Source organism: Oxyura jamaicensis, chromosome 4 (assembly GCF_011077185.1).
Source record: "Oxyura jamaicensis isolate SHBP4307 breed ruddy duck chromosome 4, BPBGC_Ojam_1.0, whole genome shotgun sequence".
NCBI lineage: Eukaryota > Metazoa > Chordata > Aves > Anseriformes > Anatidae > Oxyura > Oxyura jamaicensis.
Window position 1 is genome coordinate 95,803,667 of NC_048896.1, and position 19,784 is coordinate 95,823,450.

At 66.3% G+C, this 19,784-nt stretch overlaps 2 protein-coding genes across 3 annotated transcripts in view; both read right to left on the reverse strand.

The window, feature by feature from the left end:
• Positions 1-673, reverse strand: part of ATP6V1B1 (ATPase H+ transporting V1 subunit B1) — a 16,311-nt gene extending 15,638 nt beyond the window's left edge. Inside the window, exon 1 of the mRNA XM_035325853.1 lies at positions 558-673. Coding sequence (XP_035181744.1) covers positions 558-673 — 116 coding nt within the window. The remainder of the gene's footprint in view (positions 1-557) is intronic.
• Positions 674-2,701: 2,028 nt separating this feature from the next.
• On the reverse strand, positions 2,702-19,642 carry VAX2 (ventral anterior homeobox 2). Of its 2 annotated transcripts, XM_035325901.1 has the most exons (4): positions 19,493-19,642; positions 18,774-19,025; positions 13,761-13,948; positions 2,702-3,666 (listed from the first exon to the last, which is right to left on the reverse strand). In XM_035325901.1, exons 2-4 carry the CDS (start codon positions 19,021-19,023, stop codon positions 3,163-3,165), a joined length of 942 nt encoding a protein of 313 aa, XP_035181792.1. In that variant the 5' UTR covers positions 19,024-19,025; positions 19,493-19,642; the 3' UTR covers positions 2,702-3,162. The 2 variants fall into 2 exon arrangements, with proteins under 2 accessions (XP_035181792.1, XP_035181791.1); XM_035325900.1 differs by lacking the exon at positions 19,493-19,642 and having other exon boundaries at positions 18,774-19,259.
• Between the last annotated feature and the right edge of the window lie 142 nt (positions 19,643-19,784).

The window sequence follows — 19,784 nt, forward strand, 5'->3', positions numbered from 1 at the left end:
GTAGGTTAGGGGTAGGAGTAGGTTAGGGGTAGGAGTAGGGGCAGGGGTAGGGGGTGATAGGTAAGGGTGGGGTTTGGGTCGGGGGAGGTTTGGGGTAAAGGCGGAGTTAGGGTTAGGAGTGAAGGTCGGGTAAATGAGCGTTAGGGTTAGGGGAGGGCTGAGGACAGCGTTGGGGTCTGGTGGGGGGCATCTCGGCAGGAGGCTGGGGTAGCCAGGGGGCTTTGGGGAGGGGTGGGGGTAAGGAGAGGGTCAGGGTGAGGACGGGGTGGTGTAGGGGAAGGTAGTGCAGCCGGGAGGGCAGCTTGGCCACCGAGGGCGAAGGAGGAGGCGGCAGGCGGGAGGCAGGACGTAACTTTTATTAACCATTAGAAACCATAAGAAACCACGTAATTCGTCCAAGTTTTCCATCCAGTACGTTTTTCTTTGTCTTTTGTTCCAACTTCACGGGTCAGGGCGAGCGGCTGGCAGCGGTGCTGGCGGCGAGCAGGGCTGGGGGGCGAGCGGGACCCTCCTGAGCCCCCCGGGTTGGTTTTGGGGCAGGTTTGGGGAAGCTTTACCTGGGTTTAGCTTGCCGAAGGTGCTCGCTGGTCCGCTGCGGAGCAGCCTCTGCCTTCCCTGCTGCCAAGCAGCCGGAGCAGGGGCGCAGGAGACCCACGGGGCATCCTTGGAGCATCCCAGGCTTCGGGGGCTCTTTGGGAAGCAAACCTGGGCTCGGTTTTCTCCCACGTGAGCCCAAACATCCCCGACCGCGCAGGTGCGAGGGGGTCGCTTCTGAACCAGGCTGCCCCGAATTTCCTCCCGGTTCAACCAGGAGGGGAGAAACCAGGCTGGAACCCTCGGGAAACGCCGGTGGCGCAGCCCCCCCGGGGGAGGTGGCTGCTTGGGGAAGAGGGAGAGCCAAAGCCGGGTGAGCCGGGGGCTGCCAGCAGGTCCTGCCTGCGGGACCCAGCACCAGCCCGCCGCGCGCTGCTCGCCCCCGCTCGCTCCTGAGTAGCGAGTCTGCAGTCCGGGGAGGGTGAGGAACGGCGACATAAATATAAATTAAGTGACGTGGGGAAGGGGGGAGGTCCTCGTCCTGCCGACATCCCAATCCTCAAACAGCCATCGCGACGGCGGCGTTCGGAGCACGGCAGCCGGCGCTGGTGCGGACGGGAGGGGAGGGAGGACGGGGAGCAGGAGCCACCGGGGCCACCGCGAGCACGTGCCACATTTGGGGACAAGGGCATCTGCCTGCAGCCCCGGCGGGGCGGTGAGCTGTGGTCTGAGCTGAGCAGGAGCGGGGAGCATCCTCCGTGCCCCCAGCTCTGTCCCTGCCTCCTGCCAGCCCTCCTCCTGCCTCAGTTTCCCCACCCGTGCTCTGGGCAGCGCGGGGCCGGGCGGCTCTCTCCCATAAAGTGCCCCAGGTGAGCGATCGACAACTGCTGTGCCACAGAAACACTTGGTTTAAAGGAAAAATAGTCACTGGGACCTTTCCGTGAAACCATTTATTTTAAATATTTCCCTGCACTGCGTCCTCCCGCAGCCGGGGCAGGGGGGATTTGCTTTACCCCGGGCACGGCCCTGTGCTAGGAGGTTTCTGGTGTTATTTTGAACTCCTTTCTCCCTCTCTTCCCCAAACACTTTTCGTTCTGTTGGAAAAAGCAGAATGCGAGCCTCTTAAAGCTGGCTTTCGCTCCGTGCTTGCAAGGCTGGCTGTGGTTCCAGCTCCTGCTTTGCCTCTTTTCCTTTTCCCGGACAGAAATCTGCAGAGCTTCCCCCACGGGGTGGGAGCGGTTTGGGCACTGCAGACCCCTGCAGAGCAGAGCAGCCCGCAGGGTTTTGCCATGGGCTTCCCTGGAAGTCTCTGCCCCGAGCACTGGGTGAGGCAGGAGCGCTCTGTAGGAGGACATCCTGGTGGGAATAATGCCACTGCAGGGCATCCTGGTGGGAATAACGCCACTGCAGGGCGTCCTGGTGGGAGTAATGCCACTGCAGGGCGTCCTGGTGGGAGTAATGCCACTGCAGGGCGTCCTGGTGGGAGTAATGCCACTGCAGGGCATCCTGACATGGAATAATGCCACTGCAGGGCGTCCTGGTGGGAATAATGCCACTGCAGGGCATCCTGCCAAGGGGATGCCACTGTAGGGTGTCCTGGTGGGAATAATGCCACTGCAGGGTGTCCTGACATGGAATAATGCCACTGCAGGGTGTCCTGACATGGAATAATGCCACTGCAGGGTGTCCTGACATGGAATAACGCCACTGCAGGGTGTCCTGGTGGGAATAATGCCACTGCAGGGCGTCCTGACATGGAATAACGCCACTGCAGGGTGTCCTGCCAAGGGGATGCCACTGTCCTGCCCAGGAGGTGCCAGCCCAGGATCCTGCCCGCACGGTGCCGCCCAGGAGCAGCCCCAGCACCGCGCACAGGATCCTGAGATCCCCACCGCTCATGGGGCTGAGCCCTGCTCCTGCCCGGCAGTGGGAGCAGGACTGGCAGCGGGACCCTACGGCCACCGGGAGGCTTCAAGAGAACCTCAGCCAGCGCTCAAAGCCCTTTGCAGGTGGGGAAACTGAGCCCCAGACGCTTGCCCAAGGACAGGCAGAGGCACAGCCCGGTCCTGCCCTGCGCTCACCCTTTCGGGTTGCCCTCCCGCCTGTCCCCAGCCCCGGGGACATGGTGACCCCAGCACTTGGGGTGACAGCCCATGGGGAGCAGGGCTCTGCGGTTTCACCCGTGCCGCTCCGTGGGACGTGAGCAAACGGCAGGAGACGTCCACAGGGCGTCAGCACCCCCAGCCCACCCCCGGGGGCTGCTCCTCTCCCGCAGCAGAGACCACAGCATCGTCCTGCAAGCCCTGCCCGGGGGGTACCTGGAAGGGGAGGTGGCCCCGGTGGATCCAGCGGCGTGGGAAGGGGACGTGGCAGCGCCGGTGACACGGGACACCCGGGCACCCAGGCAGCGGTGACCAGGCTCGGTGTCAGCCCTAGGGAGAGGAGGTGGGTGGTGTAGTCCTCGGTGGGATCTTAGTTCCTACGGAGGGGGCCGGGTGTCCACGCACACACACGCACAGCACCCGGCCATTTGGTAGAAGTCTTTCCAACCCCACTCGCGAAACAAGCCCCGTGTGGGGTGCGTGGGGGCGGAGGGGGGCAGGACGCCTTTTTGACACTCGTTTTCGTTTAAGGGCTCGGCTTCTTGCTGGGTATAGAATTGTCTTTCCTTTCCAGCCGCGTGTAAGGCTCAAAAGCGGAGCTGCCCAGTCCGTAAGCGCCCGGCAGGTCGTGCAGGCTGCCCAGCAGCGGTGCCCCGAAGCACAGCGGGGCCGCGGGCAGCCTGGCTGAGGAAGAGGAGGAGGAGGAGGAAGAGGAAGAGGAGGTGGCGAGGGCAGGGACCTGCAGGCTGAAGGCTCCGGTGCCGGGGGGGCTGCTGCGGCCGCCCAGCCCCGGTGAGGTGGTTCCCGGGGTGGCCACGCCGGACCCGCTGCCCGCAGGACTCCCGACGGGGTGGGAGGTGGGGGACAGGAGGCTGGGGGGGGCCGGGACGGAGAGGAGCCGGCCTTGCTCCAGCAGCCGGAGGATGTTGCAGGTGGCGAAGGACTCGGAGGTGGTGGTGGAGCGCTTCTCAGAGTCCCTGCTCTGGTCCTTCTTCTGCTTGGTGCGCCGGTTCTGGAACCAGACCTTGACCTGGGGCGGGGAGCGGGGGGGGACGGGGCGGGGGGGGGGGACAGAAAGGCACGGACAGAAAGACAGCACGGGGAGGGCAGGGACAGAGAGACAAGAACCAGGAGAGAGTGAGAGATGCGAGAGACAGACCTGTTAAAACAAACGCCCGAGCCCCCGTGCCCCGTCAGAGGGGCTGCAGGGAGCCCAGCCCGCTGCCATTTCCAGAGAAACAGCGAATTTCTGAAACAGCAAAGCTCTGAAACAGCAAAGTTCTGTGGCTGCGAGGGGGAAGCGGGGCCAGGGCCAAGGCACCCGGTGCTGCCCGTGCCCATGGGTGCTCTCCTGGGGCAGCTGAGCTACGGGCGCTGGGCATCCCCTGCGGTGCCTCTAAACCCCAGCTGCGGCTCCTGCCACCCCTCCCTCGCTGGCACAAGCAGCAGGAGCGTCCCCAGCCGTGCTACGGTGCTGGGATCACCTGCGGGGACATCACGGCTCTGGTGGCCCTGAGCATCTGAAGGCAGAGCCGCTTCCAGGCGTGAAGCCGCGGGGGACGGGGCAGGGATCCCCTCCCCAGGCTGCCTCGAGCATCCCTGCTCCAGCCCATCCATCCATCCTCCGGCCCGCAGGAGCTCCAAAACTGGAGCTCGAGCACCTGAGTGCCCGGGTGGGACGGGCCCCCAGCCCCCTGTGTCCCTTATCCCACGGCCACCCTACACCCTGGGGCCAGCTCAGGGCTCAGCCCGCGGGTCGGGGCTGCCCCGGCACCCCCTAACCTGGTGGCATCGCCACGCTTCTGTCCCTCCCTGGCAGAGCAGAGGGGTAGGAGAGGCAGAAAGAGACAGAGAGGGGAAGGAGGGACAGACGGACAGGCAGAGGCAGGAGAGGGAAGGAGACGGGTGGGAAGACATTGGTGTTAGCGCCTCGCAGGAGGGGCTGGCACGCTCGGCGCCGCTGGGACCACGGGGGCGAGCCCCGGCGCAGCAGCGCAGCCTTCGCCCCGGTCACCCCGGGGCCAGCGGGTCCCCGACTCGCCCGAGTCACTGCAGCATCGCCCCAGCACGGCCACCGAGCAGCACAGCCCTCATGCGTCCCCCGGCACAATAGACCCACAGTGCAGAGCTAATGGACCGTGGGCTGGAGGAGGTCGCGGCCCCCGGCCCCTTTCCGGGGGAATAACAACGCGGAGGTCTGCATGAAGCCGGCCGCGGGGCTGGGGCTGCTGGGGAGGAGCAGGGCCACCAGGGCCGACATCCAGCACCCTGCACGACCGCTCGCCTCCATCCCAAGGGGCCCTGGGTCCCTCCTTGCCACCGGGGTCCCCAAAGTGGATGTCCCCTTCTCACTGCCCCCACGTCCGCGCTCTCCCAGTCGGAGCTCATCCCCTCCCCGCGCCCTGGAGTGCCGGGGGGGGTCTGGCAGACCCATCGGCTTTTGGTGCAAAGGGAAAGTGAGGCACAGACAGCCCCTGAGGAGCTCACTGCACTGCAAAGCACCCCGGATCCCAGCTCCCAGTGGGGTGGGATGTCGTGCTGAGCCAGGGCAGGGCATTACCATGCTTGGGGACTTTGGAGCAAGCACCTGCGAGGAGGCACGGCCCCGTCACCATGCGCAGAGAAGGACAAGAGGAGGCACCAGCGGGTCCTGCACGCGGGACGAGCAAGCCCCAGGGGATGAGGCAGGGGCAGCAGGGGCAGGCGAGGCAGACGGGGTCCCCTCACCAGTATTTTTCCTAAGACAAGAACCAGGAGGCACCAAAGTGGGGTCACCAAGTTGGGGCTGGGTCGGCACCTGCGTCGCTGCCCTGTGCCCCCCATGTCCCAGCCCAGTGCTCCTCGTCCTCGCGCCCCCAGCCCGGCAGGGGCTCCTCCCGTCCGCGTGGGTGCCGGACCCAATGAGCAGGATCACATTTGCCCTCGTGGCTAAAGTCCATATCCAGCTTGTCACTAATTAGTAGATCCATGTCCTTTTCATCCTCCATTACGATCAAGGGCTGCGTCCCTCTCGCCGGAGATGTAAATAAGCTCAGCCAGACCCGGTCCTCGACGAGGCCATGCGTAATTCCCCTCCGGCCCTTCGTCTTCCAGCAGTATCCGTCCCCACCTCCCCTCTCGTAGGGTTCTCACCGCAGCCAGAGCTTTGCCAAGGTCTCCTCCGGAGGCAGCAGCTTCATTTTGTCCTGGCAAAAAGCCGCCTCCTGCCCCCCGGGTGCTGGCACGGCGGAGGCAGGCGGCACAGAGGTGAGCCCCAGGAAACACGGCTCGCAAGAAGCCTGGCAAGAGCTCTCGGCGTGGTGCTGCGGGTGTGAGGACGGGCACGGGCTGAGACTTACAGATCTGTGAGCAGCTGGAGGAGTCCTGGTGCTGGGGACAAGCAGTTGCCGCGCCACACCGCCAGCTCCAAGGGTGCCCAGCTGGGACGCGGGCACGCGCTTCCCACCCCTGCCTGCACCAGAAAGAGCAGAGCTGCTCCGAGAAGGGGAAGGGAAGGGCAGGAGGAGCGCTGAGCGCAGGGCTGCAGTTCCCTCCCCTCCCAGGCAGCTCCTGCCGCTGCGGGAGGTCCCCAGGGTCACAGCCAGCTCCCAAACCAGCGCCTGGGAGCTGTGACGGGCGGCGCTGGAGGCGGCATGCGAGCTCCCCGTGGCTGCGGGGCTTGGTGGCTAGCTTAATTTAATTCAATTTAATGGTTTTATTTTATTTTATTAGTTATTTTAATGTGTTGATTTAATTTTTTTATTATTATTTTACTTTAACTGCACACCCTCCCCCAGTGCCTGCCCTGTGCCAGAGCGAGCTGCCGGCCTGGCAGGGGCACATCCAGGAGCACCCATCTCCGGGGCATTTCCCTGCACGAGGCTTCCCTCCCACGGGGAAGGGTCCGTCCCATGGGAGCTCACGGCCAGAAGCCCCGCAGGACCCCCCCAGCAGCCCCCACATGGTCTCATGGTTTCTCCATGGGTCCCTTCGCACTGCACCCTGTGCCAGGGCCGCCCCCCCCCAGCACCCTGCAGTGCACAGGGGGTGCAGGGCGAGGAATTAAAGCCTCCTCGGACTGGAGGATGCTGGATGCCTGCTGCCATCCTGCTCTAATGGGGGAAAACAGTCATTTGCAGAGCCGCGTGCTCGGTGCCACCTGCTCCCCTGCGCTGGGAAAATGACTCAAAATGTCACCGAGCACCGGAGCTTCCCAGGGCTCCGCTGTGGGGATGCTCCGAGAAGTCCCTCTGTCCGTCTGTCCGCCTGCCGAGCACTGGGTCGGACACAGACGGCTCTCCCCATGCTCAGGCTGCCCAGAAAGGTGCAAGCACCCGCATCTGGGTGGGAAGATTCTACACAAGAGACTCCAGCAGCTCTTGCCAGCAACACCGAGTGCTTTAAAGCATTCCCAAACCAAGCAGTCACCACACCCGCTTCTCTGTGCCGCCAGTGGAAAAGCCACCCAAAGGGCTGCCAGGATTCGGGGTGTGCTAAACCACCGGGGGGCTGGGGCAGGAGGAAGGCACCAGCAGCCCCCCCTGGGTCCCCCGCAGGGAGCTGTCCATGTTCTGGCACGGCCCCACGTGCCGGCACCCTGCGCACATGCGTGTGCTCTGATCCACGCGCGCTCCTGCCCACACGTGTGCGCTGGCACCACGTGCGCACGCTTGCGCCCTCGGCAGCGTCCTGCTCACAGCCACGGCTCCCCCGAGGGGAGAAGCAGGGCTGGGGGCACGGCCCCCCTGGGGGAACAAGGCCGGGCAGGGGGGATGCTTCATGCACGGAGCAGCGGCTGCAGCACGTGCGGGTGGCCCTGGGCTGGCTCCTCCTGGCTGAGCCGGCGCTGCTGCAGCATCAGGAACGGGCACAGGGCCTTGTGCCATGAGTCTGGCTCTCAGACGGCTGCGGGAGGCACAGGGGCCCACATGAGCCCTGCGGGGAGGAGTTGGTCCCCAAAGCCTTTGCCCCCCACCACCTCCTTCCGTGGCTGAGCCCGCGCTGCAGTGCTGGGAGCGGCCGCCGGGACCCTGCTCGGATCCCTGCCCTCCGCCCGACACCTCCCAGCTACAAAAGGAACGATTTCCAAATGATTAACCCCGATTAAGGCCCCCAGCCGGCAGGCCAAGCTCCCCGTGCCACTCTGGGGTGGAAAGGTGGAGGGAGCCTGTGGTGGCCAGGGTGGGGAGAGAGCCACCGTCGTGGGGAGGGAGCCGACATTGCAGGGCAGGAGCCCGCATCGCCCTGGGGCATTTGGAGCATCCCAGAGCCTGATGAAGCACTTTGGCTGCAGTCCCCCTGCTCCGCTCGCCCATCGCTGCCCCAGGCCCTGTGAAAGGTCCCACAGCATTTCCCTCCCCACGCCAGTCCCCTCCTAGCCGGATACGGCCCCTGGGCACCGCCCTCCCTGCTGCACACCTATTTTTCATGTCACGGGCACCCAGCAAACGCATGGCACTGGCTGAAGGCTGAGCAGCAGCACGAGGCTTCTCGGCACCGTCACGGTTTGCTGGTGGAGCCAAGCAGATCCCTAAGCCACCGCCGCTGCCCACCCAGGTCCCATCCCTCAGCCCTGCTCACTAAGCCGTGCCGGCGCGCACACACTCGCGCAGGCGCACACGCTCGCCCTCACCATCTCGCCCAGCCGCCCTGCCCTTCCCCAGGCTCCCGGGTGGGAAGGCACCGAACCTCCCGAGCCCATCGGCACCTCCGCACCCCACGGTCTGGAGCTCCCCATCCCCTGGTGCTGGCACCCTCGGGCCTCGCCAGGTGGGGAGCACGGGGCCGGGTGATGCAGGGCGGGGGGCTTGCCTGGTTTTTTTTTAACGCTGTTTGTTATTTAACAGCCCTGCCCCGGCAGTGACCCCGGCGCTGTGACGCGCTCCGTGCCGTGCGCCTCCGTCGCGCCGGGCGGCCAAACGAGGCCATTTCCCCACCGGCGCTGGCCGCAGGATTAGCTCCCTGCGCCCACCGTGGTGCGGGGAAGGTGGGAGGCAGCCTGCTGCAGTCCCAGCTCCCAGCGCACCCGGCTGCCCTTCCTCCTCCTCCTCCTCCTCCTCCTTGCACCGCAGAGCCCTCGCGCGTTGCGTAAGCCGGCGGGCTGCCTGCCCAAGAGGTTTTGTAACCGCGTGGCGGCTGCGCAGACGCCGCCTTCTTGCCAGCCCCGGCGGTGATGGGAGCCGGCGCCGAGCACCCACGCGCAGCCCCAAGGGGGCCAGGGTGCAGAGCCCACACCGAGCCCTCCGAAACACCCGGGCTGGACGTGCTCTGGGCCGTGGCTGTGCCTACAACGCACAACAGAGCGCGTCTGGGACAGGCGCTGGGACCCCTCCTCACCACGCCGCGCTCTGAGCCCCTCTGCCCCAGCACTGCTGCAGGGCTGAAGGCAGACACCGGCCCCCGACCTCCCTGCGCCCTGCAGCCCAGGACCGTCCCAGTTTGCCAAGAGGCCGGCATCACAGGATGCTCTAACGGCAGGGCTGTGTGAGATGGGGGGGAGCAGTGCCCTCCTCCAGCCGGCCCCAACGCCTCTCGCAGGGGGCACCCAGCCAGTGAGTGCCGAAACCAGGTGGGGACAACCCCAGGTCTCCTCTGAGGCTCTGGGAAGGCTGTGGGACGTTTTCCCCATCTATAAAAAGCCTCGAGGATCCAAAAAGTGGTCCTGGGGAGGAGACAGACCTGGAGGTGGGCAGGGAGCTGTGTGCACCAGCAGTGCCAGAAAATGGGGTGGCATCAGAGCCAGCCCCAGAACTCCCATCAGAACGGCTTTCCATCAGAAAGCGGCACTTTTAGGAAACTCCTTCCCCATGGCTGTACCCATTTCAACTAGTGGGGCTTGTTCGGAGAACACCCAGCACCCTCTCACATTTCAGGGCCAGTCTTCCATCACCCGTTCTGGGATTACCTTCCGTTTGCAATGGGAAGCGCCTAATGAGACGAAGCTCGGTTAAATTTCCCACCTTCATTTACACTGCCCGTTTTGCCCGGTGCCCGCTGAGTTTGGGGGACCCCAGGAGCACCCGGGCCTTTTGGGTTACCTCCTAAACCATCTCAGGAGCAGCTGTCTCGCAAAACCTGAGACACGTACGTTCCGCATGGCCGGGAAAAGGGATTTCCAAGAGAGCTTTGGAAATTCAGCTCCCCCACGTGCGGAGGGCTGCAGACCAAGGGCAAGCGCTCTGCCCCGCGGCACGAGCCCAGCCTGGCGGCCCTACGTGCCCCGTACATTTTGGGACAGCTCTGACCCACGGATCCCAGCCCCAGGCTCCGGATGGCTCTCACCCCCTCCGGCCCACAGCTTTCCGTGGTTCTCCACGCCGGAGGCCAGCAGACCGGTGCTTCATTGTTCTCTCGCTGCAGTGATAGTTGTTAATGACTGGAGGTGCGATTAATTTTTAACAGCGTCGTCTTAATTGTCGTGCTATAAATAGAGCTGCCTGCCCCTCCCCTGGCTCGGCTGCTTTCTCACGGCTGCTTTGCTCGGAGTCAGGGGGAAAAGTCCTGGAAGCCTTCTCCAGGGGGTACCCCCCCATGAGGATGCTCGGGGGTCGGGCTCTGGGGACGGTCCTCAGCCCCTCGCCCCCCCTGGTGCCCAGCACACCAAAGGGACCCTTGGTGGACGTGTGCCACCTCTGTCCCCACTCCCATGAGGACGTGAAGAGCTGGCAAAGGCAGCGGGTCACTTGAACCTGAGCCTGGCATTGAACTCCTGACCCAGAAAGCAAAGCCTCCCGGCCCAGGCAAATCCCCCCCAGCCAGCCCACCCCTCCTCGCCTCCCGCCTGGGGATTTACAGGAATTATCCTCCCCGCGACATCCCCCCGGGGTCGTTCTGCCTCGCCGCCGCCTCGCCGCTTGGCGTTTCCTATCCCGTAACCACACCAAGAAGGGGCACCTTGCCCCAGCGCCTTGGGGTAGGGATGCGCTGCCTGGTGCGGGGAGAGGGGCTGCTGCTGCTGCTGGGGGGACTCGGGCAGCCCCCGCACACCGCCCTGGGACAAGAGGGGATGAGGGAGCCCACCGGGATGTCCCCGTGCTGAGATGGGACGAGGGAGCCCACTGGGATGTCCCCGTGCCAAGACAGGATGAGGGAGCCCACCGGGATGTCCCTGTGCCAAGACAGGATGAGGGAGCCCACTGGGATGTCCCTGTGCCAAGATGGGACAAGGGAGCCCACCGGGATGTCCCTGTGCCAAGACAGGATGAGGGAGCCCACTGGGATGTCCCTGTGCCAAAATGGGACAAGGGAGCCCACCAGGATGTCCCCGTGCCAAGATGGGACAAGGGAGGCCACCGGGATGTCCCCGTGCCAAGATGGGACAAGGGAGCCCACCAGGATGTCCCCGTGCCAAGACAGGATGAGGGAGCCCACTGGGATGTCCCTGTGCCAAAATGGGACAAGGGAGCCCACCAGGATGTCCCCGTGCTGAGATGGGACGAGGGAGCCCACCGGGACACCCCAGCAGGCAGGGATGCATTTCCAAGCCGCTGCTTTACAAGCTAATGGAAGCACTCTCCGGGCTAATTAAACTCGCTTAGCACTAAACTGCCATGTCCGTGGATTAATTAGAGAGAAAGAACACAAAAGGCACTGGGCTGGGGCCAGCATGGAGCCTGGCGGGCAGAGCAGGCGCTGGGTCTCCTGTGTGGAGGTGCCCCCCCAGGCCCTCAATTCCCCTGCAGACGGACACGGGGACAGGGCACGGGGGGGCACAAGGTGGCCTGGAGCAAGGGGAGACACCGGTGGCTGCATCCTGGGTGCTCCCCCGTCCTCGGTGAGCCCCCACCCTGGGCAATTCCCCCTCTCTGGGGCTGGGGCCAGAGAGGAGAAACCCAGAAGATCCCGGCTGCCCAAAGCAGAGGAGAGCTGCTCTGGCTTCCCTGTGACGTGCTGCAGTCGCCTCCTTCCTCCAGAACCACCGAAAAGCAGGAGCAGATGCCAGGGAAGTCAAACAGGACCCCAAAGACGCCTTTTTTCTGAGGGAGGATCCCTCAGGGCCACACCGAGGGGCAGCCTGGCTGCGCCCCCCCAGCTGTGATGCCACCGTGTCCCTTCCCACCTCGCCACGCTGCCTGCGCCCTCTCCTTTCGCAGGGATGGATCCTTCCCCCTCCCCGACTGCTGGCAGGGGCAGAGCCCACCCAGGCAGTGCTGGCCCTGTGTGCATGGGGGGCACGGGGGGGTCCCACCGGGGGTACAATTCAAGGTGTAATTCAAAGAGGGGGCGCAAAGGATCTGTCCCACGGTCTCAGTCACCAGCACAATGCAAATCTCGACTAAGAAATAGCCACAGGATGCTGGTGGCTGGGAACTGCACGAAGCATCGGATGGGGCAGTTACACCACGGGCTGCCCCGGGTCCTGGGAGCTGCTCAGTGGGGGGGGGAACACCCAAAGTATGAGAAATGCTGTAATTATTGCAGAAATGGGATTTTTTTCCCTGTCTGAGGCAATGAGGCACAGGGGAGCCCACCAGGAGTGGCTGGTGCCAAACCCCCAGCTCTGGGCCACATCTCGGGGGGGCAGCGTGGTGTCGTGCAGCACCAATGTGTCCCCCAGCCAGGGGGGCACCGCCCAGCTCCTGCCACAAACCCTCCCCACCGCGGACAGCAATGCCTGGGTGTGCAGAGAGCCCGTGGCACCAACCCAGGGGGCCCCCACCTCGCCAACGAGAGCGGGGCCAGGGAGGGACGGCGGGGGGCACGGAGCTGCCACTGGGAACTGGCTGCAGGGGAGGAAACGCCGTGAAAAGCACAGAAAGGGATTCAAGAAGACAGAGATGAAGGAGAGCGATGGGGAAGAGAGGATGCGGGAAGGAGAAGAGAAGAGGAGAAGAGACAGCCGTGGCCTACAGGGTGTGAATTTTCTCACCGAGCGGCGAACGCAGCAGCACCGAGGCACCAAACAACCAGACACTCGGCCCCGACCGCGCCTCCCCTCCTGCCAGCCCCGGGCTGTGCCAGCCAGCCCCCGCCCGGCCCCGCTGCCCTCCCGTGCTCGTCCCCGGCACGGCCACGCCAGCGCCGTGCTGCCGGCACCGGCTGCGTCCCCAGGGCTGGCACCGTGGGGAGCGGACCCCGAGCGCAGGACCCGGGGTGCTTCGCTCCCCACCGTGCCCAGCCGTGCCGCCAGCAGCTCCTGGGCTGCGTCCTGCGGTCAGAAACCTGCTCCCTGCCACCAGCACAGCGAGGGGGTGTTGGGGTTGCGTGGGGGGCTCTGCTGCTCCCTGCTCCCCTCGCAGGGCAGCACAGAGGCCAGAACGGGGATGCCGTGGGGGTCTCCCTGCAGCCAGACCCCCAGCACGAAACTTGTCAGGAGCCTGAAGCCAGGGCCGGGCTGCTGGCAGCAAGGGAAGTTTTGTTCTAAAAGAGTTTGGGAAAAATTATTTCCAGTCTGGATGTGGGAGAACTCGCAGCTGTCTCCAGACGTGCCTTACTGGCCAGGCAGAGTTATTTCGGTAGTTCCCAGCTGTGCTCTTTGGCACTGTGGTCTCCATTCATTTTATTAATATTTTTGCATTAATTTTCAAACCCAAACCGTTGCAACCCCAAAACCATTGCTCAGCAGACGTCACCGCAACCCCCTGAGCACGGCACAAACTCCTCCACCTCCGCTCGCCTGGACCCCGCGGCCCAAGCCCGCTCTCCCCGCAGACCCTGGCAGCTCTGTGCTGGGGCAGGAGGCGCGCAGGTGCTGGGTTTGCTGCGTGGGTGAACCGCCGCCGTGCGCTCCTGCCCGACCGCGCTGTGCTGCAGGTGCTGCCACGGGAAATCTGGGGCAGCACCGAGAGATTTGGGGCAGCACCACGGCACCAGGGATGCTCCCTGCAGACCCCGCACGGGTGTTCAGCCCCCCCGAACGGGCAGACCGACCGCTCCTTTGGCTCTAAAAGAAATAGGGTGAGGGCACCGCGCGCACAGCGCCGTGAGCGCAGCACCTCGCACACTTCTCCCAGCTCCCAGCCAAAGCACGAGCGAGCGCCCGGCCACCCCGGCACGCACCGAGCCCCTCCTCGGGGGCTGGAGCCGTTGGGCTGGGGTCAGCCGCAGGCTCTGCCCCGGGACAGCTCTCCCCTTCCCCTGCGCCCACCTTCCCCCTCCCCACATCCCAGGGGAGCCGGGGATGGCTGCGGGACACGGGCACCTTACCTGGGTCTCGGAGAGGTTGAGCTGCCGCGCTAGCTCGGTCCGCTCGCGGCCCACCACGTACTGGCAGCGCTGGAACTCCAGCTCCAGGCGGTAGAGCTGCTCCGCCGTGAAGGACGTCCGCGTCCGCTTGGGCCGGTCCAGGTCCAGGCCCTTGGGGAGGACGATCTCCCGAATCGTCCCTTTGGCATCTAGGGGGAACGGGGAGAGGGGTCGTCAGGGGGGAGCCTCCGCGGGGGGAAAACGCTTGGCCGGGGGGGAAGGGGCCCGGGGGCACCGGGCCCCACCCCCCCCCCCCGGCGGGGGGGAAATCTTCCTTAAACAAGGCTGCACGATGAGGGCCGGGGGGAGGTTTTGTTCCCGGGCTCGACGCAGGAGCAACGCTGAGAAATCGCCCGAGCTGTGGCTAGGAGAGGTGACACCGCGTAGTGCAATTGTCCCCCCCGGCCCCAGACGCTACGAGATTATAAATCTCCAGGGAGTGTTATCAGTTCTTCATAAAAACAGGGATTTTTTTAATTATTTTTTTTTTCAAAATGAAAAATAGAAACCAAAAAGCTCCTTAAGGAAAACGAAGCATTTGGACACAGATACAATAGTTTCTGAAAGCCAGAAGCAGAAGAGAGTTGCATAACAAGAAAGAGTTCAAATTAAACAGAGTTTTAATTAAAAATAATTTTCTTTTATTTTGTTTTGTTTTTGTCCTTCCTTTAGAATACTGGGAAAAAAATAAATCCCTGTAGAAACTCCCCTTTTATAGAGGTATTCTCACTGCAGGAATACTCTCACTGCAGCCCCCGCTCCTGGGGCAGTTCTCTCTCGCTGAGCCCCTTCTGGATGTGCTGCCTGCCTCAGGACGCTCCCGAGCCCCCGAGGATGGGGTGGGGGTGCCGGTGGGACGGGGCTGGGACCAAAACTCACGGCACCACCGAGCGGTGCCAGCCCCCGCGGGTGTGCAGCGCCCGCACCTCCAGAACGCTTCGCCAAAACCACCGAGACCCCGTTGGCACCGGAGGGACTGGGGGTCTCGGGGCTGCGTTTGAATATTCGAGGGTAAAGGAGGCTTTTGTTGGGAATAAAACTGTTGCACGTGGAGAGCAACGAGACCCGCGGCGGCTTTGCAGCCGGGGGGGTTCCCAGCTGCCCTGCTGCGGAGGCTGCAGATTTCACCAGGCTGGGACTGCCGCTGCCCAAAGCCTTCCCCGGGGAAACACTGGGGCACTCGGCTCCCACATTACCCACACCGGCCCCTTCCACGCCGCAGGATGCTGCCTGCAGCCCGTGCCAAGGAGCCCCGGCATTACTTTGCACTGGCAGGGTGCTCACCCCACTAGCTACCAAGGGCGTTAAAAATTGCCCTTGCAAAGTCCCTGCTGGGCTCCCCCAGCACTCCCAGAGCACAAACCCCTCGTGCTTGGCGTCCTTTGCGCTGCCTTTCCTTGAGCGCCACGGGCACAGCGCTAATCACCAGCCACACTGCCGGGGAGCCACGCTGAAGCGAAGCCCGGCCGCAAAGCCCCCGGTTCTGCCAAGCGCCTTCCCCGCAGCGTGCAGGGTAAAAACCACTCACGGAAACCACGGCGAGGCCGCTGCAGGCAGCCCGCTCCCCAGCCACTGGCTTCAGGGCTCCCCGGCCCCGCGGGACCCAAGGGCTCCAGCAGCCCCGGCTGGAGGTAAGTTGCTTTCTCTTTCTGGCTGACTCAGGCGTGAAAGGATTATAAAGCTGCTGGGGCAGGAAGGGGGAAACAGTGAGGAGGAGACAGGGAGGGGGGCGATGGAGCTGGTATGAGGACGACGGGAGTGGGGAGCAAGCATGGGGATGGGAGAGGCACCCGAGTCCTGAAGCCGTTTTCCCACCGACGAGCCGTGCTGCGTGGCCAGAGCCCGATCCAGGATGGAGCACGGCACTGCAGGAGGCGCATGGGGAGGGCTGGGGGGGAGAGGGTCTGCGGGAGGCAAGGAGCGTGTGCTGGCCTCTGGCCAGGCGGGGAAGGTGCCCTCTGCCCCAGGGTATCCCCAGCAGGATCAGGACGCCAGCCTGGGAACCATTTTGCAAGGGGCAGAGCATTGGCTCGGACGGCGCCCAGACCACGTCCGCGCTGCGCAGCCACGCCGAGGTCCCCCAGCACCACAAGAGCCGGGGCTGTAAGCACGGAGCAGCCAGCAGAGACCTGCACGCTGCCCAGCCGCAGCTGCAAGAACGCGCCCTCGCCGCTCCGCACGGCCCCGCTGGCATTATTAGCAGTATTATTAATTGTTATTTCCCTCGCCAGCTGGGTGCCGGGAGGGGGAGCGGGCTGGGTGCGGTGCGTGCAGAGCTGCAGCACGCCACGCCAGCTCGGCAGGGCCCCGTGCCACAGCCCTGCAGCCCTCACAGCGGGGCAGCGAGGTGCCCATCCGCACGGGTCTGGGGGGCCCGCAGCCAGCCCCCGGTGCCAGGAAGGGCAGAAATCCCCTGAGGGGATTACAGACCCCAAAACAGCCCCCAGGCCCTGCCACGGCGGCTTTGCAGCCTCCCTGGTGTGGTTGTGGTGAGTCGGTCTGCTCCTGGGGAGCGGGAACACTGATGGCAGCACATCCAAGACAAAATTTGGGATCAAAATCCCTGGAAAGAGGGCTGGTGCCAAAGGGACTGGTCCTCTGCCTTGGCAGCTAAACGCGACGAGGACCTACAGCTGGACAGGGCCGGCAGCAGGAGGGAACGGAGAGCAGGCAGCAGCTTTGGGCAGCCGACCTCGGCACCGGCGAACAGCGATTTTACAGCAAGCACACGCTGTGCAGCGCATCACACATGGGCTCCCCTGGCACATAAGGGACACATCACGCACTGCAACACAGCGGAGCCAGACCCAGGCTCACACACAGCGGGCGTACGGGGCGCTCCCCCGGTACACACCGGCACACACCGCGCACCCGTCTGTGCACCGACACAGCCGCCGGGACACCCCTGGGGCTCGCAGCGCCTCACCAGCACCCAGTACGGGCACGGGGCTGCTGCAGCCCCCCATGCCCAAGAAAGAGGAGAACGGGAGAAGCGGGGAGCACCCTGGCCGCACGCTCCGGTACCGTGCGTGGGTTCAGCCCGGCCGAGCCGCCAGGGCTCAGCCCCCAGCCAGGGGGGACGTGGGCCCCCAGGTCAGGAACGGGGCCGATGCTGGGAATGGCACATGGGGAGATGCGGCCCCGTTCCCCTGGGACGTTGCAGCCCCTCTGTTCCCAGCCCCGAAACAGCGGAGCACGGCTGGGAGCCCCTGCCCAGGCCTGGGGACGCAGCTGGAGGATGGGGGAGAGGTGGGGGACAGCGGGCTTGGGTCCACGCCGCCGCGATCCATCCCTGGCGTGGGGGAAATAAAACACCGGGAGGGAACTGGAGCAGCGGGGAAAACAAAATCATTTTCTGGGAAATCAACGCTGAGCATCTTCCCTGGCGCTGCCTGGTGCTTGGCACCAAGCCCTTCACCGGCAGCGGGTCCCGGGCCAGCCTTGCCGCTGCAGGTGCCCCCGGGGCCGTTCCTCTGGGCCGGGGGCTCCCCGCCAGGGCCCCGCTCGCTGCCCGCTGAACTCCGCCGGTTTGCGCCCTTCCTCCCCGCCACCATTTTGTCCGCGCCATGGCGGCTGCAGCAAGATGGTGCGACCGGCCGCTGCCCGGGGAGAACCGGGGATGGGGAGAACCGGGGGCACCCCCCCGAACCCCGGGCTGCCCCCGGGCCGCTCCCAGCCCAGCCCCACCGGGACCGCGGCCGAACCCGAGCAGAGCCGGGCCTGACCCCGGCCTGACCTCCGCCGGCCTCGGCGGCCAACCGGGGGTGCCCCGGGGGGGTCCCGCAGCCACCGGCCCCGGGGTCCCACCCGCTCCCACCCGGAGGACCGGAGCCGCCGGGGAGGGCTCGGGCTGCCCAGGGGGAGGTGTCCCGACAGGCGCCTATCGCGACATGCGGGAAGGGCCTCGCTGCGCGGCGAGCCCCGAGCGCGGCTCGCTGCAGCCCGGGCGCGTCCCGAGGAGCATCCGCGGCTCACGGCTGCCAAGCGCCACCGAGCATCTGCCGGGCCACGGCTGCCCGAGCCGTGCCGGGCCGTGCCGAGCCGTGCCGAGCCGTGCAGAGCCGGGCCCGCTCATGGCAGCCAGCGGAGACCCGGCTAAAGCCGGGAGGGAAACGCGGCCGTACCGGGATCGGGGCTCCGGCTGCCGCCGTGCCCCGAGCGCTGGGGAAGGGAGCGGGGAAGGGACCGGAGCAGAGCCCGGGCGGCCCCGGCCCTGCTCGCCCAGCGGCCTCCGAGCCCCGGCTCCCGCAGCGGGATCGCGGTGCCCGCAGCCCGGGAGGACGCGGCGGGGAGCATGGAGCCGCCGAGCGCCGGGCACTGCCCGCCCCGGAGCCCCAAACTTTCGGGGTTCGCCTCCAGCCCGGCCGGTGCCGGGGAGCCGCGGGCCGGCGGCGGGGAGGGATGCTCGGCTGCCCACTGCCTGCCGCCCGCTACCCGCTGCCCGGGCAGAGCCGAGCCGAGCCGAGCCCGCCGCGTGCCCCCAGCCCCAGCCGGGCGAGTGATATTATAAAGGGAAAAAAAAAAAAAAAAAAAAAAAAAGAGAGAGAGAGAGAGAGAGAGAAAGAGAAATAGCCCCTAACTCGCCGCCGCTCCGTGACGCTTTTCTCCTGCGACACCGGTTTAAAAGCGAAGCAGCTCCGCTCGCCCTTCTCCCGCTGCGTGTGCGTCCCCCGAGTGGGGTACGGCCGGGCAGGGGTCGTGGACCCCCGTTGCATCCCCGGCCCGGCTGGGCAGAGCTCTGCTGTGCCCCCGGCCCCGCTCCAGGGACCGAGGGGAGAGCGGCCCCGTGCCCGCCGCGCAGAGCCGTGCCGGGGGCAGCGGCGGCGGGGCCGGGAAGCCGGGGCCGCAGCGGGAGCAGCGGGAGCACCGAGAGCGGGGTCGGGCGGGTTCGCGCTGCCCGCCGCCGGCAGCCGGAGCCGCGGGCAGGAGCGGGAAAGGGCTGCCGGGGGAGGGAACTGGGACGCGGGGCCGTACCTCGCACCAGGATGCGGCGGCAGTAGTCCGCCTCGCCGGGTCCCGGCGGGCTCTCGGTGTCCGGGGCGCACTCCTTGGAGGAGCCGGGGCTGACCGCCGACGTTCCCGGGATGTCCTTGAAGCCTCCGCCGCCGCGCAGCGCGTTCTCCAGCTCCGCCCGGGTCGGTGCCTTCTCCCGGGCCCGGCCGGCGGCTCCGGGCTCGGCCAGCAGCACGGGGCTCCTGCCAGGCTCGGCCCCTCCATCGCTCATCCCTGCGGGCGCCGCGGCGGGATCAAACATCAGGAGGGAGACAGAGAGACGGAGAGAGGGAGAGAGGAGGCAAGACTAGGCGCGGGGAGGGCAGCCCCCCCTCCCCAGACCCCTGCCCCTCCCCGCCCCTCCCGGCCCCCCCGGGGCTCGGCGCCCTGGCAGAGCCGGGGGCTCGGCGCCCCGCTCGCCCCCATGGCCGCAGCCCGCCGGCAGCCGTCGCCCTCCCGCCTGCGGGCGGCGGAGCCGGCCCCGGGGCTGGCATTTAAAGCTCGCCCCCTCCCCGCTCCGCTCCGGGGGGGGGACAGAGACGGGGGCGGCGGGGTGCCCCCCACCCCCGGCAGGGCACCCCAGGGTGCTCCGGGGCCGAACGGGAGTTACAAACTTTGACAGCCCCCCCTCCCCGCCGCCCCCCGGGTGTGTCCCCGTGTGTCCCCCCCCGCGCCCTCCCCAGCTCCACCTCCCGCGGCACCTCGCTCCAGGCAAACTTCAGGCGCTCCGGCTGCCCCCGGCCCCGCGCTGCCCGCCCATGGAGCTCCCGGCCCGGCCCCGCCGAGGACCGGCGGCGGCGGCGGAGAGGGGGGGGAAGCGGCGGAGGCAGCGGCGGAGGCAGCGGCGGAGGCGGCGGGGCCGCGCCGCGCTGGGCACCGGCCGCCGATCCGCGTGCGGGGAAATCAGTACCGGGAGGGGGGCACGAAGGGGAAGGGGAGGCGGCGGGGAGGGAGCTGCGGAGGAAGCGGGCGGGGGGGCGGCGGGAGGACGAG